We start from the raw sequence: 20,879 nt of genomic DNA, 5'->3' as shown, positions 1-20,879 counted from the left end.
AGTTAACATACAACTGCTAAAAAGATGCTTTGGTTAGAATAAAATAACAATTAGTGCCCACTGTATTTCAATGCTGATTTCTCCCTTAGTTTATATATAAATGTATCCTTTGCAAAGCTTTACCTTTAGATTGCTGAGGAACCAGCTGACTTAAGAGTTTCCCTTTCCAGTTTGTCAACAAAACCATGCAGTTTTCATGTGAGAATTCAGACAGTTCCCCTGACAGGTGGTAAATATTGACAGATAATATTATGAAAGTCAACTCTCCCAGATTTAATCAAGTGGCAGAAAATAACAACAATTCCTAATGAGGGAACTGAGGAGAGGTTATGTGTAGTGGTGCTTTGTGGGTTCTAGGAATCAGATTTCCCCATTGGAATGTGTTCTTAAAACAGTTGTGGAAATAACAAAACCTCTCCAAAATTCATCCAACTGCCAGATGTGCATCCCAGCAGTGTGGAAAATAGCAGGAAAGGGCAATCAGAATTTCTTTTATCCCAAAGCCAATCATAATATCTTCTAAATGTAGTCTGATTGCTAACTAAGGAAAGATAGGAACAAACAAATATTGCAGGATTTGTTTGGTTTGTGTTATTTGGAAGATTGTTCCAACCCTTTTATTGGCAGTGAATCAGAGCCACTTGCAGAGCCATTGCTGATCTCACAGTACAGTTGGTACTACTTTTATGAGGTCATTTGAGTGATGATTCCCATCCTTGTGCTGGAATCTGCAGCTGCTTTATCTGTGTGTCTTGTGTAAAGTCCATTTTCTTTCTCTTTTTTTTTTCATACTTTCCCTAAATCATCAAAATTTCACCCACCAATGCCCAGATTTCATGAGAGTTTGGATCTGGTTCAGTTACAGCCCCTGAAAGTTTTTCACTTATGAGATAAATAAGGTGTTACAACATTAAGGAGTTTTGCCTGACATCTCCAGTCTGTTATTTCTATTATGTCCCAAAGGCTCCAGACTGTTTGGCAAGAAATTCAAAACAAAAAAATCCAACACAACAAAACCAAACCCAGTAACTGCTGCAGAAGACAATGAAAAAAACACCTGAACAAAAACGCCTGGGTAAGGCATAAAAGAACCTACTCTAAGCAGAGACTGAGATGGAGAGAAACATCAGACAAAGGTCACAATCCCTCTAAAATTTTTTAAAACGCAAGATACAATTATGTAATGAGCAGAAGGGCTTTCAGTAGAGAGAATTCATTTCTTGCAAGCAGATAGAAAAAGTGAGTGTGGAAAACCCCTTCAATTCTCCCAGCAGTGGTGAGCTGGAAATCTGTATGGAAAGTAAAGGTGCAGATTCCTTGTGCCACCCATCCTCTCAAGAAAGAAAAATTCTGCTCTCCAGAGCCTGGGATCTGATCCACAGCTGGATATTTGCACATTGAACTCTGTGCTGTGACCTGCAGAAAGGTTTGGTGGGTGAGGCATGGCAGGATCTGTCCTTGCAATCCGTCTGGAATAGGACAAAACAGAGGGAAGGTCGTGGAGGAATATCAAAGGCAAGGACACGAACTGGGGGGGTTTTCCTGCCTGCAGCCAAGGGAGGTGATCACCAATCCTGATTATTTTGGAAAGCAGGACACAGGAGGGAAATCCAGCCCAGCAGACCGGAGGTGAGTATTGCTGTTTGCACAAAAAGATCAATGAATTTCTACAGCAAGTGAAGGGGAAAAAAAGCTCAATTTGACGAAACGGCCTTAAGACAATGCCCAGGGCAGTAAATGGGAAACAAAGCTGATTTCAGTGCGTCCCTCGTGTGAGGAGCTGCAGTGCCCGAGCTCTCCTTGAGATGGTGCAGGAGCCTCGCCCTGCCCGGCCGCGGCTCCGGCAGGGACCAGGGACAGCAGAGGAAAGTGCAGATTACAGCTCTTCAATTTCCAGTTTATTTTCTTTGCAATTGTTTGGAAGAAGTCTCTGAAAACTGGCAACTGCTTACAGCAAAGCTGCTGCTGCTCCAGCAATCAGCTACTCTTACTTATTGCCCCTATTCTGCTTTTCCACCTTTTTTTTTCCCTAAATCTGCCACCTAAACTATGGCATTGACCTGTGATTTATGACCTTTTATAAACAAGTCGTGGAGTGCAGAAATGAAGAAATCCTGGATGAAAAACACTGGAGAAAAAAACGTGTTAGAAGTGGACTGAGGTATTTGAAGTAGTGGTAGGAAGAAAGGAAATTACTTGTTGAGCTTATTGAGGCAGCAAAACACTTGTAAAGAATTTGTGCTTCAAGCTTTAAGAACCAAACTAAACCTTATTTTTTTATTAAAATAATGCAGCTATTCAGGATTATTGAAAAGAAATTATTCTTTTCAAGAATTTAAGAGAATTGAAAAAAATTATTCTTTTCAAGCCCTTTTATTGTGATAATATCCCAGTCCTTCCTATCCCCCTGTAATCTACAGAAATTTCTAATTCACTGACTCCCTCAAAACTTCGTTGTGTCCATCCTCATCCCCATGGTGTTATTTATATTTATAACAACACCCAGCAAAGCTGTCCCTTCCCAGGAAAGCTCCCCTTCCTTCTGCCTCTGCCTTCATTGGATCCTGCTCGCCAGAAGAGATCAGAGCAGGCAAATGTAGCCACCCACCTCTAGGAGGAAAACTGAGCTGCAGCCCTGGTGAAACATAAAGTTTATTTGACTAAAGTGACGCAAAAATTCTTAAAGAGCTCTTTGGCAGCAGATTATCTGGCAATCAGACCATGTGAGGGGGACTGGTGTACAAAAAGCTGCCCAGGATGCTGAGGTGGCCACAGGCTGAGGTAAATGTGGCTGAAGGGGACTCGAGCTTGGATCTCTGCGAGGGCAGCGCTTCGGACCCACCCCGCACACAGGTACTTGATCATTTTGTCCTTACACAGCCGTGGCTGAGGCACTTTGACACTTTTATGAAATTCAGACAGGCACAGAGACAGCTGCTCCTCAGAGCTGCCCCCCTGCAGCAGCAGCAGCAGACGCTGGAGTTTCATTAACTTTCCCTCCTCGTTGCATTTCAGTTATAAAATCTGAAATACGACTGACAGGCTAAAATCTGTACTCTGGGTTTTTTGTTTGGTTTTAAATCAGCTTTAAGGTCTTTGACAATTTCTAAAACATTTTTCATCTAACAAAGCTTTGGGGGCAAAAAAAGATACATTGATTTTAGTTTTTGTTTTCCTTGAGTTTTTAAAACTTTTAGTGCCTTTTATTTCTTTCCTGCTGTTCCATGCTCTGCTCTGTCATGTTCAGGCACTTGTCCAGCAGTTATGAATGTTGGGAGTCAAATGCCTGTAGCAGAACATGTTCTGACAATCTAAACTTAAGAGTTTTGGCAGTCCACATAACTGCATTACAGATGTAAAGTTATTTAAAGCTTACAAAAAAGCATTAAACTATAAGGAAAAATGAAGGGAAGCAGCAGAATCTGAAGGAAAAAGAAGAAAAAATAGGCAATTTAGGCTGTTATTTATTTTGAAAGGGTGAAGTGAGCTTTATTAACTATATTAAGTTATATTTTAAAAGGTAAATGGTTCCAGCACAGTAAATTATTGAACTCAATGGGACAGATTTATTGCAAGTAATAAATCTGAAGTGTATGTCCTATATATATTTATAGTCAATCACGTTTACTGAAACCAACTGGCTTGCTGGGTTAGTTCACTAAGAAATATGGAGTTTAATTAAGGAATGCAATGCAACTGAAAATATAAATAGGCAAGGAAAACATGTTTTGATATGTTAAGAAAGCCTGGGGGAAAAGGGATCAGGCATTTAATGGATTTGGATTCTTGAAAATGTTGTGGCATTTTTTTAATGTGGGTTGTCAGACATTTACCAGGCAAGGGCTCAAACACTTGGGCTGCATCTTCTGGTGATTTTGATGGTGAATTAACCATAATTTTCTTGGAGAATACTTTGCAAACCTCTCATACAGCAAGTGGCTGTTGTGACCATTTTCTAATTGGACAGGGTGTGATGAATTTCAGATGGTTAAATTAGGAAAAACTACTCCAAAACTAGAATTTAATAACAACACAAAACTATTCCTACACGTGGAAACGTGCTGTGTGTTTAAGTTCTCTCCTGCTTTCCTCCATGGAAATATAAACTGTTGAGTTTTCATTAGTAACAGCCTAAAGAAATATTAATTCTGTGTCTGGATCTCCTTCCTGATGTTCATGTTTAAACTCTTTTCCCAGCCTGTGTGCTTGCAGCTCTGTATATTACAGAACTGACAGAACACAATGAGCCCTGCCTGTGGGATAAATGTTTCATACAGAACTTGAGTAGAACTTGGAGCCTGAATTCAGGGCTGTAATTTGGAGATAGCCATTAACAAATCCCCTTCAGAGAAACATCATCTGTTACCAAGGGATGGTGCTCCATTTATTTAGTATTTAGCTTGCTGTGGTATGACCCTTCCTTCAAGTTTATATAAATAACTGGAGGAAGAATACAAAGGCAATATCATCCCCTCCAAGCTTATCTGTTTCCTTGCACTACACACAGACACTCTCAAACCAAAAAAATGCATTTCCCCTCCTGCCTGTTCTTTAAATGACTGACACCAGTTTGGCAGCATTCCCACTACAGTACAGCGCCTGTCTTCTCTATACAATTGTAAAGGTAAAAATCTCTCTTTCCTGATGACTTTTTAATTTCAGACTGAGACAGGGACAAGATTGTGATGTAAAACTCCCAGTGCAGGTTTGTATTTCCCCCGAAGTGCTGCTTTCAGAGGAGCCCTTTTCCCATCCCACCCATGTGCAGCCTTATCTGGGAATACAGGAGTTAACCTCTCCTTGTGCCACTCTTTGGGAAGCAGCCTTTGAGGGCTTTCAGGGCCATTGTCTCACCAGCAGGACTTGCTGAGCTCACTCTGCTTTAGTAGGAACTTGAGGGAGCCCTTGGAGCCCTGCAAATATCCACACAAAGGATATTTTGTCCATTTTGTCACCTGCATGCTCAAAGATTCTTCTTAAAATACTCTCAGGTCGCAGTGCTGTGCCACAGTACACAGCTTGTGTAACATTTAAAATCACTGGCAGTAGGATCAAACCTGTTACAATGCACTGGACCATTAATTTCAGTGGGGTTTGACCACTCTATTTTGATTCTCTTCAACTAGGAAAGAATTTCTAAAAAAATCCCCTGAATAAATCATTTTTCAGTTGTGGAGGGATGGTCTAGATATCAGCTTAGATCTGCTTTACACCTAGTGTCCCAATTCTGTGGCTCCCAAGCAGTTTTGATTATCAGGTTTTTAAATCTGAAATACAGAATGTCACACTTCCTAATGAGCTAACAGGAAAGGACATTCTGGGTACTCATTTTTTAAAGAAATCAGTAAAAGTGAACACATTCAACATCAAAAGGCACCAAATTCTTTTTAGCATTACGAACCTAAATATGACTTGTGTATGACACACAGCAGGCAAAATTCACCATAACTGAGAGCAATGCAATTTAATTGGCTGAAATTTTAAATTTTTTAACAAATCCTCACAGTATGGGGACTTCTCTTCTGTGATACTTTGATTTAAGGGTTGCTCCTGACCTCTGCAAACTCAGAGGAAAATCATGAAACCTCTCTGGCTCATTTGTGGCTCAGAGGTGAGAACAGGTCCAGGCAAACAGCACAGCCCTCTCCTGCCTGGGGTGAGTGATTCTATCTTGCCATACAAACTTCTTGCTTGATATTTGAGATAAAAGTAATGTCCTTGGACTCTTTCCATTTCTGCACAACTGCCTGGGTGAGCTGCAAGGTGTCAGGTGAGTCAGGCAGCCGTAACTTCAACCATCTCAAATTCTTTGTGATAAATGTGAGATTTAGGTCAGGTTAACAGGAATCATCCCAGGCTTTGATTCTGTTTGCCAACACCCTGGGCTGACTCTTCTTGAGGTTCAAAGCTTCAATTCCCTGCAAGTGCCTGCATGTGAAGGGCTGGAGGGAGGAGGATGGAGGAGCAGGAGAGGGAGGGTGGGACCTGAGTTTTCCTGTAGCCCAGTGAGTGCTGCTTCCCCGCTCCACGGAATTGGCACATGAAATAAGAACATCATTGGTGTGAAGTGATATTTGTACAAACCTATACATTTTGCAGCTGTGAGGATTAAAATGGGAGGCACAGGGAGTGGGTGAGGGCTGGGGACGGCTCTGCAGCCCCACCTCCAATTGCAATTCCTGGTGACTCCAGATTTGCCTCCCTTGCTGATTCTGCTCTTTCCTGCAACCTCAGCCCCATCGCTTTGCTCTCCCAGACACATGAAAAGCCAATTCCTCCTTTAAAAAGTGCCGAGAGCAGGAAAATCCCGTTGTTGTGGTGCTGGGAAGAGTTGTTTACTCTGTGGCAGAGCATGAAAGGCGAGGGATTCCCGCACTGCCAGGAGAGGTCACTGCGAGCCTCCAGAAATAAACAGGAGATGCTCCAACACTTAAAACTTGAAACGGGCTCCAGGCCAGGGATGTTCCTCGAGGATTGCTCTGGCACAGGCAAAAGAACTGGATTTGTGCATCAAGGAATATTGCAGGGATTTTACTTCTGCAGTCTTCAAGTTCATCTCCATGTGGGAGAAAAATAAATATAATTTAATTAATGTCTGACTGATGTGACCTGCGTTGGTGGCTGCAGCAACACGTGTGGGAACACATGTCCTCAGTTATCATCACTATAAATGTTTTCAGCAAAGCTGGGAGAGCTGTGCAGGACTCCAGGGTCACTCCTCTTTAGTCACTCTTTGCTCAGGGAGGGTGACATTCCCAGGGCTGGCACCCTCCACGTGCTCCTGGAGGGAGCTGCCCTGCAGAACAACCCCGGCTCAGGGCACCAGGGCCTCCCAGAGGAGCAAAGTCACAAAGTCTGCCAAGCACAGATCAAAGGGAAACGAAAGCACACAGCTCTGTCTTCTTCCCTTTTTTATCACTTTTTTCTCCTGCTGCTAATTAGGGCTGATAAGGAGCCAAGGTGCAGTTATGTAACAGCAACCTTTGTGACAGCTCAGATTGAAAACAGGTAATAAACTTATTTCTGAGCTCACTGCTGTCATCATTCATTCACCTGAACTGGGGATCTGAGCAGAGAAGTGATGGAGGCTGAGGTGGGCAGAATCCTTCACTATTGGAGTCATTTTCTCCTGGATATCTTCCCTGGTGTCTGAGCATATTTCCCACCCCAAGAGCTCTCTCTGCAGCTCTTTACACTCTTTGTAGTGCTCACAGTGCCTTCAATTATTTTTTTCCTTGATTTGTAGCAAAGCAAAGAAAAATGTACACTCTCCCACAATTTTTTATGGTGTAAGGAAATAATCTGAAACTGTTCTGCTTGTATGTGCCAACTATGCCCCTGTGAATTCCACTCTGTAGCCGTGGACTCCATCACTCCAGAGATTTCCCAGGACAGCTGACAAGCTGTAATTCCTTTTTCAGAAAGAAACAGTTCTGATCTCAGCTGGAGCCCCTGAAAATTCACAAGTAATTTTGCATATTTGAGTCTCAAACTACTGAAAATTCAACCAAAGTATTTCAGATAATGTGATTTTTTTTCCTGTGGTGTGCAGGAGAAGGAGTTTAGGTCTGGATGGACAACAATCCTGGTTGACACAAATCTTGGATATCAAAAATATAGTCCTTGACCACCCCTTAGTAAAGAAAGCACTAAAAATGTGCAGAAATAAAGAGTTTTACAAACACAGTGAGAGTTTAAGCCTCCGGTATGAAAAAATCAGTCCCAGGAGATAATGCAGTTAAATCAACATCCTTTACTGTGTTCCCATTTATGGGTGAGGTGTAAAGTCCAGAAGGGCTCAGGTTACTTTTCCATATTTCCATCTGGCATTTACCATGCTCTATACAAGGGGAGGATTGGCTGTGGCCTTCCCTTGGATTTCTCTGTGGCCACCAGGGCTGTTTCCATCTCCGGAACCTCTTTTGGGACACTTGGAAGGTTTTGGACTCCAGAGGCATTCAGGTTTTATAGTCCTGCAGGTAAAAGAGAACCTCCTGTTCTTTGCCCTGGTGTTTTTCTCTGGAACTTGAAAATGTTTCAATCTTTGTGGATGGTTAATTAACAGCAGCAAAGCACTTGCTCTTGTAAGAATTCACATTAATGATGCACTGCTTGCTGTATGACAAAAAGAGAGACTATTTGGGTAGAGACAAAATGTAAACCTGAAGAACCAAATATTTCTGAAAGTTATAAGCAATATTTTCAAGTGAATTTTATCTCAAAATCATCCTACTGTTTGCTCTGCAGCTCAATAACTTTCCTTCTCTTTCTGCTTGCACTGAGAAATGTTTAGAAAAGGTTTAGCAAACTGTCTTTGCAAAAGATGGAAAGCTGGGGAAAACTTGAGTTTTAATAGCTCTGATAATCAGCATATTCTAGAAATAAGCAAGTGATATCCCTTCTCTGCTTCAGTTTTTTCCTGCAGTTTTAAGTGAAATAATGCTTATTTTTCTGCTAGGATGTGCCAATGACATTTACTACCGTGATGAAATGTTTTGAAAGGGAAAAATTAGATGCAATAATTTAATCTTGGCATGGTGTAGCTTGTGTGACTCTTCGCTAGCAATAAAGCAGGGTTACTGCCCTGGAGAATTTACAGCACAGGGGATCAGCTCCTGTTCCAAGGTTTTCTTGGGTAAAGGCAGCTGGGTGTTTACCTGAACAAATCAGCAGAAAACAAAACATGACCTGCCCCCAGAATCACAACTCCTTCTCTGTTATCTTTGTTCTGCAGGAAAAGTTAATTGTGTTATACTTTATTTCAGGATGGTTTATTTCCCTTGAATTCTGTTTTTAGCACACCAGAAGAGGGCAGAGAAGCCAGGGATCCTCCCAGTGCCGGGGTTTTTTTGCTGGCAGTGGGCAGGAGCACAGGAGCAGTGCCCACCACCTTTCCCAGGGCTGGGACCACAGTGTCAGCAGATCCAAACTGAATGAAAGATGCTTTTATTTGCCCAGGGAGTCAGATAAAATCAGGGACAAGTTTTGTCCTTTAGACTCACACGTTAGTTCTTAATGAGAAGAATCAAATTGAAGTTTATGACTTCTTTTTTTTTTCTTATTGGTGTTGACTGAGCCTCAGAAGTTAGTTGATGCAAAACCACTGAGATTTAAATACTTTTCTAAAGTTTCATTTAAGCCTTCCACATCTGCTGCTAAACAAAGCAGACACTGGGATTTCTCAAGAAAGGTGGTTATGAAATGTAATTTTTATATCCATAGTTATCTCATATTTGTTTAATGAATTCTTTTCCCTTCATGCCGGGTGAATCTAGAAATTGCCACAAGATGAGTGGATGAGTTGCAGGATGAACTTAGGAAAATGACAATACAAGTCCCACTAAGCTCTGCCCTCAGTTTGCAAAGTGGGAGTCCAGCAGTGTTCAGAGGAGAAGGTGATACCAGAAGACAGCAGGACTGTGACTGGGTGTGAGGTGTCCAGCAATGCACAAAGTCCAGCAGATCCTCCTGAGAGGGTGTGATCCAGGTACACCAGGTTCTGCTGTCAAAGAGGATGATTTCTTCCTGCCTTTCTCTGGAGAAAATCCCAGATTATCTCCTCTGTGATCCACACTGCATGCTGTAATGGTTAATTACCTCTGCATTTCAATCACAGAATCTGCTGGCTGTAACTTGAAAATTACCAGCACCAGTGAAGCTTGTAATGGATTTTCAACTCTTTCTCATTTCTTAGATGGTGCTCGTGCCTTCAGTCTGATGGATTTAAGCATGGAAGAGGAATTCTAAAAGTGCTGGGAATAAAGGTGTGGGAAGACAAACCCCAAAGGAACCCCGTGGTGCTGCCTGTCTGGAACTGACCAGAACAAATCTCAGCAAAAATGGAAAAAAAGACCACAAGCAATGAGACAGAGCCCCTGACTTCCAAGAAAGACGCCTCAGACTGTAGCAAAGGAGAAGATTGTAAAGAGAACAGACTTGTGGTCAGGAACCCTAAATCTGCCCTGCGGCTGGTGGAGGATGGCAACAAAGTCCACCCGAGCCAGGGGGATAAAGGGGAGGCAGCTCAGATCTCCAATGGTTATTCAGGGGTTCAGAGCTCAGCTCCCTGCAATGGAGAGGTGGAGGATGCCCAGGGCACGGCCCCAGCAGCCACCACCACCACCACCACCACCACGTCCACCACCTGCGGGGCCGAGGCTCAGCAGCAGCTGATGGAGCTGGAGGACAGGGAGACCTGGAGCAAAAAAATTGACTTTCTCCTCTCTGTCATTGGATACGCAGTGGATCTGGGAAATGTCTGGAGATTTCCTTATATCTGCTATCAGAATGGAGGAGGTCAGTGTCCACTCATGTTCATTGTTCCTTAGTGCTGAATTTCTTGGTTTATAAATGGATGATTTAGTGGCTTTTAAAGTATCGTGTGTAACAAATGATCAAGGAGAAATTATTCACTGAAAAACCTAAATATTGGGATAGGATAATCACAGAAAAGCTGTTTAGCACAGCACAACCAGAAGCTGGGAACCAGGTAGGTGCAGACCCACACTCCAACACCTCAATCCCTTTCCCAAGGAGCATTTTAAAATCTGATAAACCAACATGTCTAAACCAACTCATGAGGAAGGCTGGGTCTTTGACTCACTGACATAAGAGACAAAATACAAATCTAAAATCTAATCAAGGAGATCTTAGAAAGGACTTTCATCTCTCTGATGTAACAAAGGCATTTTATTGGAGAAATTAATAATTTTATCTATAGGCCATCTCACTGCTGTGAGAGTCAGTGGAGTCTTGGTGAATCCTGTGTTGCAGAAATGTGAGAAGCTTGGGCTGGGTGTTGCTTCTTGTTCACACTGCTGAGGAGCTACTCTTATGAGAAATCCCACAGTAATTCAGTGGTGTGCTGGCTAGGGAGGGGATATGCATTTTCTCTGTGAGATAAAAGGAGCTCCTGTTTATGGAGTGCTGGTAATATTGGAGGAGAAGTCTGTGAAGAGTTACAATCATCTGCTTTCTCTCTTGCAGGAGCATTCCTCATTCCTTACACAATCATGGCCCTCTTTGGAGGGATTCCTCTCTTCTATATGGAATTAGCACTAGGACAGTACCACAGGAATGGCTGTATTTCCATTTGGAGAAAAATTTGTCCTATATTCAAAGGTAATAAAGGGAAATGGAACTTTCTGAATAACTGGAAAATCTTCCTATAAAGGTGGCATTTCAGGGGGGGGAAAGAAAATCTCATAAAGCCAAGTAAGACTTGTTCTACACAAGATTTTGGCTTTACAAAGAAAGCTTTCCTAAAACTCCAGGTAAACCTGTACATGTGTGTGTACTCTTGGATACACATACACTTTGCAACTCAAATTGATTAGAGAAAGGCTGACCAAGCCTAAAATTAGGAAGAATTAAAGGAACTGTTCTATATCCTCACTTACTTTGGTTCCCAGTGCTGAAGCTCTGATCCTGTCTTTTTATTTACTGAGACTGCAAGATGCCTATTTCTAAATTGTAGAAATTTAGAAACAAATAGAAAATATCTCTTTATAAGAATGTTCTGTCTTGATTAAGGATGCTTTCCTGGAATCAGAGTATTTCTGAAATCACAAGAAATGCCAGTGTTGTAAACACTTGGGAGGGTGTGTGTTCCTCCTGCAGAGCTGCCTTAGACAAACAGTTGTTGATGTGATAACCAATTCCTTTTCTCTTTTTTTTGCCTAAAACTTAGACTGACTGAATGCAATTATTTCCTGTCTCTCCAGGAATTGGCTTTGCCATCTGTATCATAGATCTTTACGTAGCCTCCTACTACAACACCATCATGGCTTGGGCTTTTTACTACCTCATCTCCTCCTTCACGGCGGAGCTGCCCTGGACCAGCTGCACAAACCCCTGGAACACAGGAAACTGCACCAACTACTTCAGCAAGGACAATGTCAGCTGGTCCCTGCACTCCATCTCTCCTGCAGAAGAATTTTATACGTAAGTGCATGTAAGTGAGGATGGTGGTGGTAGCCAGACTGCTGGAACACCAGCAAGGTTTTCCTCAGAGGGCAACAGGGCTGATTGGTGATGGCAGCCTCTTCAAATCACTGGATTTTTGTGGGGGGTGTAAGCTTAGGGTGCATGGGGTGTGCTCTGTCTTTAGGAGTTTCCCAGCTGCTGTCTGCTGTCACTTATCATCACTGCTGTGCTGTTAATATCAAACTTTTAAGTAAAATAAAATGAATCCGAAATGTCATGACTTGGAAGGCTGCTTATCAAGAACTCAAGATTCCTTGTAATGCTCAGCCCACAGTGTGGGACTGTTAAATGCACATTTAATGTAAGCATTTGTTTAAAAAGTATCTCTGCTGTGTTTTTCTTTGCTCTTGCAGCCGCCAGGTTCTGCAGGTGCACAGGTCCAATGGGCTGGAGGACCTGGGGGGCATTAGCTGGCAGCTGACCCTCTGCCTGCTGCTCATCTTCACCATTGTGTACTTCAGCATCTGGAAAGGGGTCAAAACATCTGGCAAGGTGAATGCAAAAGCTCGACACAGCAGCTTGTCTACAGGCAGTTCTACCTGAGCCAATTAATTGTCGGGATCAGCTCAGGTTGTTTTCATGACAGGGATTATGGGCAGATATATTTGGGGAGTACTTGCTGTACAGTGACTGCTACTCTAAGCAATAAAGAAGAAAAATAAGTGACACCACTGTTCTCTGGGCAGGACCAACCCTGCCAGGGAAAGGGTTCAGATGTGCAAATGCCTCTTTACAGACCTGCAGAGAAGCTTACATGAAGATGCTATAAATGCTTAGACGTATAATGTGATTAACTAATTTTTATTATCCCTGCTAACTTTCTCCCCATGGCAAATGCTCTCACCATGTTCCCCCACAGGTGGTTTGGGTGACTGCCACATTCCCTTACATCATCCTCTTCATCCTGCTCGTGAGAGGTGCAACTTTGCCTGGGGCTTGGAGAGGTGTCCTCTACTACCTGAAACCTGACTGGCAGAAGCTCCTGGCCACTGAGGTAAAGAACTTTATAAAAGGGAGATTTGCTTTCAGCCTATCTGTGTGGGTATCACCACAGATGCATAGAGCATGACTGAACAGATGTCTTAGCATGGACTTAAAAGCCTGAGCCCATGCTCTTTCCATAATTATAAAGAATTTTAAAGACTAGAGTCCTCCCTCAATTTAGCTTGAGCTACAGGCAGAGCTCCCATACAGAATGAGTGATCTGATTAGAAGAAAACAGGTGACCAAACACTTTTTCACCAGGAAAATGGCAACCAGGCTGACACTGAGTGAGAAGCTGTGAGTGCTCCTACACTGCAACAAAATCCTTCCCCTCTGAGAGTCACACTGAGAAAAGTGAACTTTTTAAACCCTAACAAGTGGTGGAGCTGCAGTTTTTTGGCTTAAGGAGATGAGTACAGCCCTACAGAGTCCACAGCTGCCCCTATTTAAATAGTGCAGGCTACTGGAGCAGAAACTTCTGTCTCCATCCTGTAACAAGCTTTGGCAGATGAGCCCATGGACACCAACTAAACCCTGGCCCAGTAGCTCATGTAAGTGCCTGTGGAGGAGGAATAAATCAGTCAGGCCTGCATACACCACCAAAATCTGAGAGGAAAGCAGGAATGAGGACAAACTGAGCTAGCCAACAAACCCCAGGCCCTCCAGTGTCTGACCCAGCCTTGAACTCTGTGGATGACAAGCAATCCATCAGGCTCAAGGCTGCGCTCACTCCACTGCCTGTGAAAGTGTCTGGTGAGGAGGGTGATGGAAAAACCCCAATGCAATAAATGCTACAAACACAAAGATTAAAAATTTCCAATGTTTGCAAGTCTGCTGCTGCCCAGCTGATATAGAGAGTTTTGAATGAAGAGGAAATGAAAAGACACCAGTCTCTGATAAAGCAGCATCTCCAATAAGGAACCACATCTTCTGAAAAAGCAATAAAGGGCATTGATATTGTATTGGATGTATCTGGAGTGAGGACAGCAGATTGCAATCTGTGTGCTGGGTGATGACAGAGCTCTGTCTGGGTGATACAGGATGGCCTCACATGATGGGAAAGAATATTAGAAATGAGTTGTAATGAACTCCATGTTTCAATCAAAAGAGAATAAATGAATGAGGACTTTCACCTTCAGAAAGAGAGCTGATATTGTACTTTAGAACATTACTCATTAGGGCTGTGGCCAGTTTTCAAGTACAACAAGCTTTTCATAACAAGATCATCACACTTGCATCTGTCACAGCTACAACAAAGCTGAATTGAGCCCCAAGAACCAGAACTGCATCCACACAGTCAAATGGATTTCCATAAATCCATGGAAAGTCTACATAGGCTGGAGGACACATTGCCAAGCCCTGGGCTATTCCACAGCACACAGAGTTTGGTGGAAGATTTGGAAGACTTCAAAATCATGGGTATAAAGTTCCCTATACACTGCAAAACTTGTGTTAAATTGATTACAGGCAATTGAGTGAATTAGTCTAAGATGCTGGCAGAAGTGCAACAGCCACAACAGCTCTACAACAAACATTCATATTTCAACAGCTCTCTCAACAGAATGTCTGTGAGACCAGGACTAGGACATAGGCAGACCAGTGAAACACCCTTTTGTAGACCTAAGTGATATTCTAAATATACCAAACTCATTCAATCTGTTTCATGGCATTTTTTTCCTTGCCCTTCAATATTTTTCAGGTTTGGGTGGATGCAGCAGCTCAGATTTTTTTCTCCCTGGGACCAGGGTTTGGGGTCCTGTTGGCTTATTCCAGCTACAACAAATTCCACAACAACTGCTACCAGTGAGTTCTACCTTATTCTATAACTAAAATCGAGTAAAAAAAATATATAACTATGGGTATTTATGAAAAAGAAACAGGGTGTTGGTGAAAGCCACTAAATTGTCAGACCTGTGTACATAGAAATCAGAAGTAACAGAGAACCTGCAATCTCAAGCATTTCTCCTCTGTTGCCTACCTTAAAGTAAGATAATTTTTACTAATTTTACAGCAAGAGGTCTAAAATGTAGAAACCTGCCACAACAAAATGGACTAAACCCCTGCCAAACCATCACATTGTAGTTATTTCATCTCAGTAGTCAGTTAAAAAATAACTTCATAGTCTCAAGCAGACAGGCAATTTATGTTTTTTCCTTGTTACCTGAAAAAAAATCTACTTCTAACTTCTAAAATAAAATTCTCAATTCTTTAATATTCACGTAGTAATTTCTAGTCTTTTAAAAGAGCAGGATAGAGCCAGCATTCAATCCAGTGGCAGACTGATGTTACAGCACCTGTATGGATTTGAGAAGAAAAAGTAGTCATGGGTTGTTGGGTTTTTTTCCTCTTTCTTTCAAATCTGCTGCTCGTTTTTTCCTTGTATTCCCCTAGTTTTTCTAGGAGTTTGTCTAGATTGTAAACCAAGAGGTTGTAAACCCCTTCTAGCAGGTGCAGATGAGTCAGGTCCCTGATGAGAGTTAGGTCTTCTGTTGCAGAGATGCTCTGGTCACCAGCACCGTGAACTGCCTGACCAGCTTTGTGTCTGGGTTTGTCATCTTCACCGTGCTGGGGTACATGGCTGAGATGAGGAATGAAGATGTCTCAGAGGTTGCCAAAGACACAGGTAGGTTAATGTTTCATACACATCTACAACTGCTTCTCAGATAGAATATATTTGTACATGTACTTCTAGATCGAGAGCAGCCCAAGTGATGAGAAATATTTAACATATTATTCAGGATGCTGACTTTATTGGGCACTGTTACAGCTAAAAAAATTAACCTATAAATACCACATATAAAAGCCAGATTTCAGCTTTGCAGTTTCACAGACCTGGCAAAGCAGCCTGGGGGGAGAAGTTTTCCCCTGGGAGACACCATGTCCTAACAGTGATCCCATCTCTCTGCTCCAGGACCCAGCCTGCTCTTCATCACCTACGCAGAGGCCATTGCAAACATGCCAGCTTCCACCTTCTTTGCCATCATCTTCTTCCTCATGCTGCTCACACTGGGCTTGGACAGCACGGTGAGCAGCCAGCAGGGGACACAGCCTGGCCCCCTCAGGCACCACAGAAACAGAATTACAAACACTGCACTGGCACTGAGGGGTTTGCAGCAGGACTGGCAGTGCCAGCTGCCTTCTGTAAGACAGCAACTGTTACTCCAATTTTTATCTGAATAGGTTTGAACAAAATCAATTAATTGTCACTGTCATGCTGTGACAATTAACAAGACCCTGAAATGCAAGCAAAGCACTTTGATTTATATGCTCCTGGTTGAATACAGCCTCCCAGGCTCCTTTCTTCCTTGTAAACTTACAAAGCAATTATGAAAGTCTGGAATTTTTTCACATAATTTGGATTTAAAAGGTGGGAACTGGAGATACACTAAAAAATTGTCATGTGAGTCTGGTTTTACAGGTGGAGAATCAGCTTCTTCCAGCAGGGCTGAACTCAGCTGATTTCACAGTCTTGGTCCTACTGAACCACCTCTCATTTCTGCACATCCTGCTGCCTGTAGCACAGGACTGCCTTTGGATGACAGAGCATCCCCACAGACACCTGAACACTAAATCCCCACCCTAAAGAGTTTTAAAAAGTTAGGAGGAAAGACTTGTCTAAAAACCCCACACCAACTCTAGAGCACAACAAAGCACCAATGTTTCAATGCTCCTTTGAGCACTCAAACATACTTTTGAGCAGGTAACACTGCCCTCTATTTTCCAGTGATTTTTCCCTGTTTTTCAGTTTGCAGGACTAGAGGGAGTGATTACTGGAGTCCTGGATGAATTCCCACATGTCTGGGGCAAACGCAGGGAATTGTTTGTCCTTGGTCTGACCATCGTTTGCTTTTTGGGGTCGCTGGCAACCCTGACATTTGTGAGTATTTCACCCACCCTCAGCCTCCCTCACTGGCAGCTTCCTGCCAATGACACCTTGGAGAGGGCAGTAATTTTTTTTGAAGAGAGTTTCAAGAAATCAGATTGATCCTCCAGGCTGTTTTCTCTATGCATTAGAAATCCATTACTTGGAATAAATGTGAATTATATTTCACTAGGTAATATGTTGCAAAATGATCCTACTGCAACTCATTATGTGCTGCACATCATAAATGGTGCTGCTCATCAGTCAGCAGACAACCAGCCACATTTTTATGTGGTTTATTTCTTATTCCCTAAAGCTCTGTGTTTAAAAATAACATGAACGGTTCTTCACAATGTGTAAAATGTATTTTGAATTTAAAAAAAAAAATCTAGTAATGAATTTCCTGGATCTTCCTCACTGTGTCAAGGCAGAAATCACCATTAGTCACATCAAATTGTTCCCATGGGGCTTGTGGATTTCATTCCCACAACAAGCAATTTTTGAATAATGAGTGTAATGACCACAAGGGAAATAGAAAGAAATACTTGGCTTTCCTGTCATGTTTCACTCCACTTGCTCATTTATGTGTAACTTCCTTCTTATGGGTAGTGTTTGCTGTACAAGGATGCTGAGTTCCTCTGCAAGAAGTCTCCTCCTTCGTGGTTCTAGATCCCAAATGGAAAGAAAGCAAAGCAACACTTTATTTATTTGCTGTTCAGTAGCTATGATCCCTGGGTGAGGAAGAAGAGGGCATGCACAAAGCCATCCTGTAAAATCCCCTTTTTTCACTAAAATCCATCCACAAGTGCCAGCAGATTTTAGCTTCTCTTCATGGCAGCCCCCAGGTGAGGGGTGGCCACAGAGGGTGAGCAGCTCACCAGAGTTTCCCTGGCAGGAACAGCCACAAAGTGACAGAACTGGGTGAATTCCCCACTTGTGAACATGCTGCTCCAGCAGCAGCAGGGCAGCATCCTGGGCACACTGACAGCTTGATCTCTTTTCCAGGGAGGAGCATATGTGGTGAAGCTGTTTGAGGAATATGCCACGGGTCCAGCTGTCCTGACCGTCGTGTTCCTGGAGGCAGTGGCTGTGTCCTGGTTCTATGGTACCTCCAAACACCCCAACCCAAACTCCTGAGCTCCTGCAGCTCAGCATTGCCTCAGTTTCTGCAGACAACATCACCCATGTCTCCAGAAAAAAGTTTACAAAAGCTTTTTACAGACTCACTGATAACTAAAGCAGTGAGAATTAGTGTTAATTGCTCTCTGACAGCTAAAAGTAACGGGAGGCATAATTCAGAATAATTAAGGATTTAGTAAAATTAAGTTATAGGAACAAAATAGTCTTCTGGGATAGATTCTGAATTTACTTGCTGGGCATAAAAAAGTGTTGAGAGTCTATTTAAGAAAATCTTAGATCTGCTGTCATCCCTGTCCTCCCACTTGTGTCCACAGGCATCACCCAGTTTTGCAACGATGTGAAAGAAATGCTGGGCTCTGCCCCAGGCTGGTACTGGCGAGTTTGCTGGGTTGCAATTAGTCCACTTTTCCTTCTGGTGAGTTTTCTTTAGAGCTTTTTCTTTCCAGCACCAAGAAAATCACCCCTGAACAATGCAGCTCATTCTAAAAGCTTAATTCCAGAATTCTCTCATGAAGTTCTTTAGTAACAATTTTTGTTAAACAAAAAAGGCTCAATTAGTAAAAAACCCAATACAATGCTGTAAGGTCTTGTTACCAAATCACAGTTTTAAGGATTTTTGTAGCTGAATTAGCTGAATAAGTCTGGATTCTGAATAACTCCCCCCACTGCCCTCTGCTAAACAAATTTACTTTGTTTTGTTGCCTTATGTTTACCTCAGCAAATAAAAGCTGTAGCAATAAAAGCTGATGAAACATACTGTCAAAGGAGGAAAACCAAGAAAAGTAAATACACTGTTTCAGCAACTGCTGATGGACAACTTTAGAATATTCCACTTTAAATTTCCAGCAGTTAATTGCAACCCTTATAAATCTATAATTCAGAATTGGAAATACTGTCCCAGTGTTTGGCTTGGCAGTGTTATTAATAACATTTGAACATAAAGTGTTCATTTCCTGATTCAAAATTAGTCCATGCTATCTTTTATTCTGACTGGCCTTAGTGGGAGCAGTGCAGGTCAAGATGGAGTTTATGAAGCACAGAATGTAGATTTAAGACCTACAGAGTGAATTCAAAACACTTGTAATGATCAAGGCATAATTAAAAGACCTTGATTTTATTACCCCTAGAAAGAGAACTCTACAAATTAAAATGTCACCACAGTAATTTTTATATTTCTGTCCCCTTTGTAATCCTAAACCAGCAAAATATAGAGGCACAGAGCTCTGGGGATGTGGTTACCAGGCAGAGCTATTTGTACTCCCTGTGGAAACCCACCTAAAATAAGGAAAGCTCAGGATGTAGGAAGTCATTTCTGTATGGAAATTTTGCTGGTAAATCCTGAGCTTCTGATGATACTCTGGAAAAAAAATAGTCAGAGATCCTTCCTGGGACAGTCACAAATATTTTTCCTGGAGTATTCAACTAAAAGTATTTGTTGTTTCCTAAGGAATTTTTCAGTCATGAATGATATGCTCAGGAAGATGATCCAACAGCAGTAACTGAGTTTTTTTCCTTTTCCTGTTCTGACAGAGAGCACTGTAGAGTGGACAGCATCTGCTTTGGGAAGGATCCTCTTGGTGTTTGTTTCATGATTTGTTGTTGATTTGTTTTAAATATACACTCATGTAATTTAGGATTCTTTTTCAGTGTCAACATATTTTTAATCTTGAGTCCTACTCATTTTCTCTTTATTTCAGTGCTGCACTGGAACACAGAATTCCCCAAAGTGCATGCCATGAAAATCCATATATTCACACTTTCCCCTTTTTCTCTTTCAGTTCGTCACTTGCAGCTTTCTGTCCAGCCCTCCTGAGCTGAGGCTTTTTGATTATGATTATCCCTACTGGACCACAGTTGTGGGGTACTGCATAGGAACCTCCTCCATCATCTTCATTCCCATCTACATGATCTATCGCTTGGTCATCACCCCAGGGACACTCAAGGAGGTATCCCTGATGCTCTCTTGCTTCTCTTTGACTGTTAGGAAGGAGGTGATTCCTAAAAATATCATGACTGGCTGTTCTGTTCCTGAATTCTCACAAATCTCCCCAGTTCTTACTGAGGCTGCTGAAAATTTCTTATAAAATGTTACATCAAGTAATTTTTTAAGCTCTGATGAACTGGAGAGTCTTCCTAAAATTCACCCCAGAGACACTCAGAATCCCCCAGTCAAGCAAATGAGGCAGTGAAAGGCTGGTTTCCTGGCGTGTATCTGTAAGAAAAGCTTGTTTTTCTCTCACACATTTAGTAAAATTTCTCTGCCATAAATCTGTAATGACAATACCGAGATTTCTTCTAAGTTTAAATAAATACCAGTTCATAAAGAATAAATTTAGTTGGCTCAGGGTATCCAAGTAGACTGCAAAGTCCTAAAGCATTAATATGACATCTGCCAAGCTTTGATTCCAATTATGTTACAAATAATTTTAAAAATCCTGCTGTGTACTTCTATAGCACTTTCCATCCTCATAGTGCTAACGGAGGCCTGCAACACTCTTAAGTAGCTCAAGAGGTGTAACTCAAAGTCATACTTTATTATTAATCTCTTTCTAAATGGCTGACATGATTTGTATTGCCTCTAAAATCAATCCATTTCTGATTTCTTTCCAACAGCGTATTCTGAAAAGCATTACTCCAGAAACAGCCACAGAAATTCCCTTCGGAGACATCCGCATGAACGCAGTATAAGCTGACCTGGGTCTGGGGGAGGAAGAGGAGCACAAAATGTCACTTTTCCCCCCTCTCCCACCCAAAGAACCTCCTTTCCAGCTGAGACAACAAACAGAGTTTTCCAGGGAGGCTGCAAGGTGATGCCTCCAGCACATTGATCCAAGCAATTCAAGGACATCTACTGAACTGAGCACTCGCTGAGGAACACGAGGGAACACCCCTGCTCCGGGAGTGGCAC

The 20,879-nt window shown here is 42.2% G+C and overlaps 1 protein-coding gene across 1 annotated transcript; it reads left to right on the top strand.

Moving 5' to 3' along the window:
* Positions 1 to 9,839: 9,839 nt before the first annotated feature.
* Positions 9,840 to 20,690, top strand: SLC6A4 (solute carrier family 6 member 4). The gene is made up of 13 exons (XM_066563479.1): positions 9,840 to 10,296; positions 10,987 to 11,121; positions 11,724 to 11,943; positions 12,339 to 12,477; positions 12,845 to 12,979; positions 14,669 to 14,772; positions 15,465 to 15,592; positions 15,881 to 15,993; positions 16,715 to 16,846; positions 17,837 to 17,936; positions 18,286 to 18,386; positions 19,750 to 19,917; positions 20,585 to 20,690. Exons 1-13 carry the CDS (start codon positions 9,840 to 9,842, stop codon positions 20,657 to 20,659), a joined length of 2,007 nt encoding a protein of 668 aa, XP_066419576.1. The 3' UTR covers positions 20,660 to 20,690.
* The last annotated feature ends 189 nt before the right edge of the window (positions 20,691 to 20,879 follow it).

The sequence above is a fragment of the Molothrus aeneus genome, chromosome 20, assembly GCF_037042795.1.
Source record: "Molothrus aeneus isolate 106 chromosome 20, BPBGC_Maene_1.0, whole genome shotgun sequence".
Classification (NCBI taxonomy): Eukaryota; Metazoa; Chordata; class Aves; order Passeriformes; family Icteridae; genus Molothrus; species Molothrus aeneus.
This window is presented reverse-complemented; position numbering and strand designations above follow the sequence as displayed.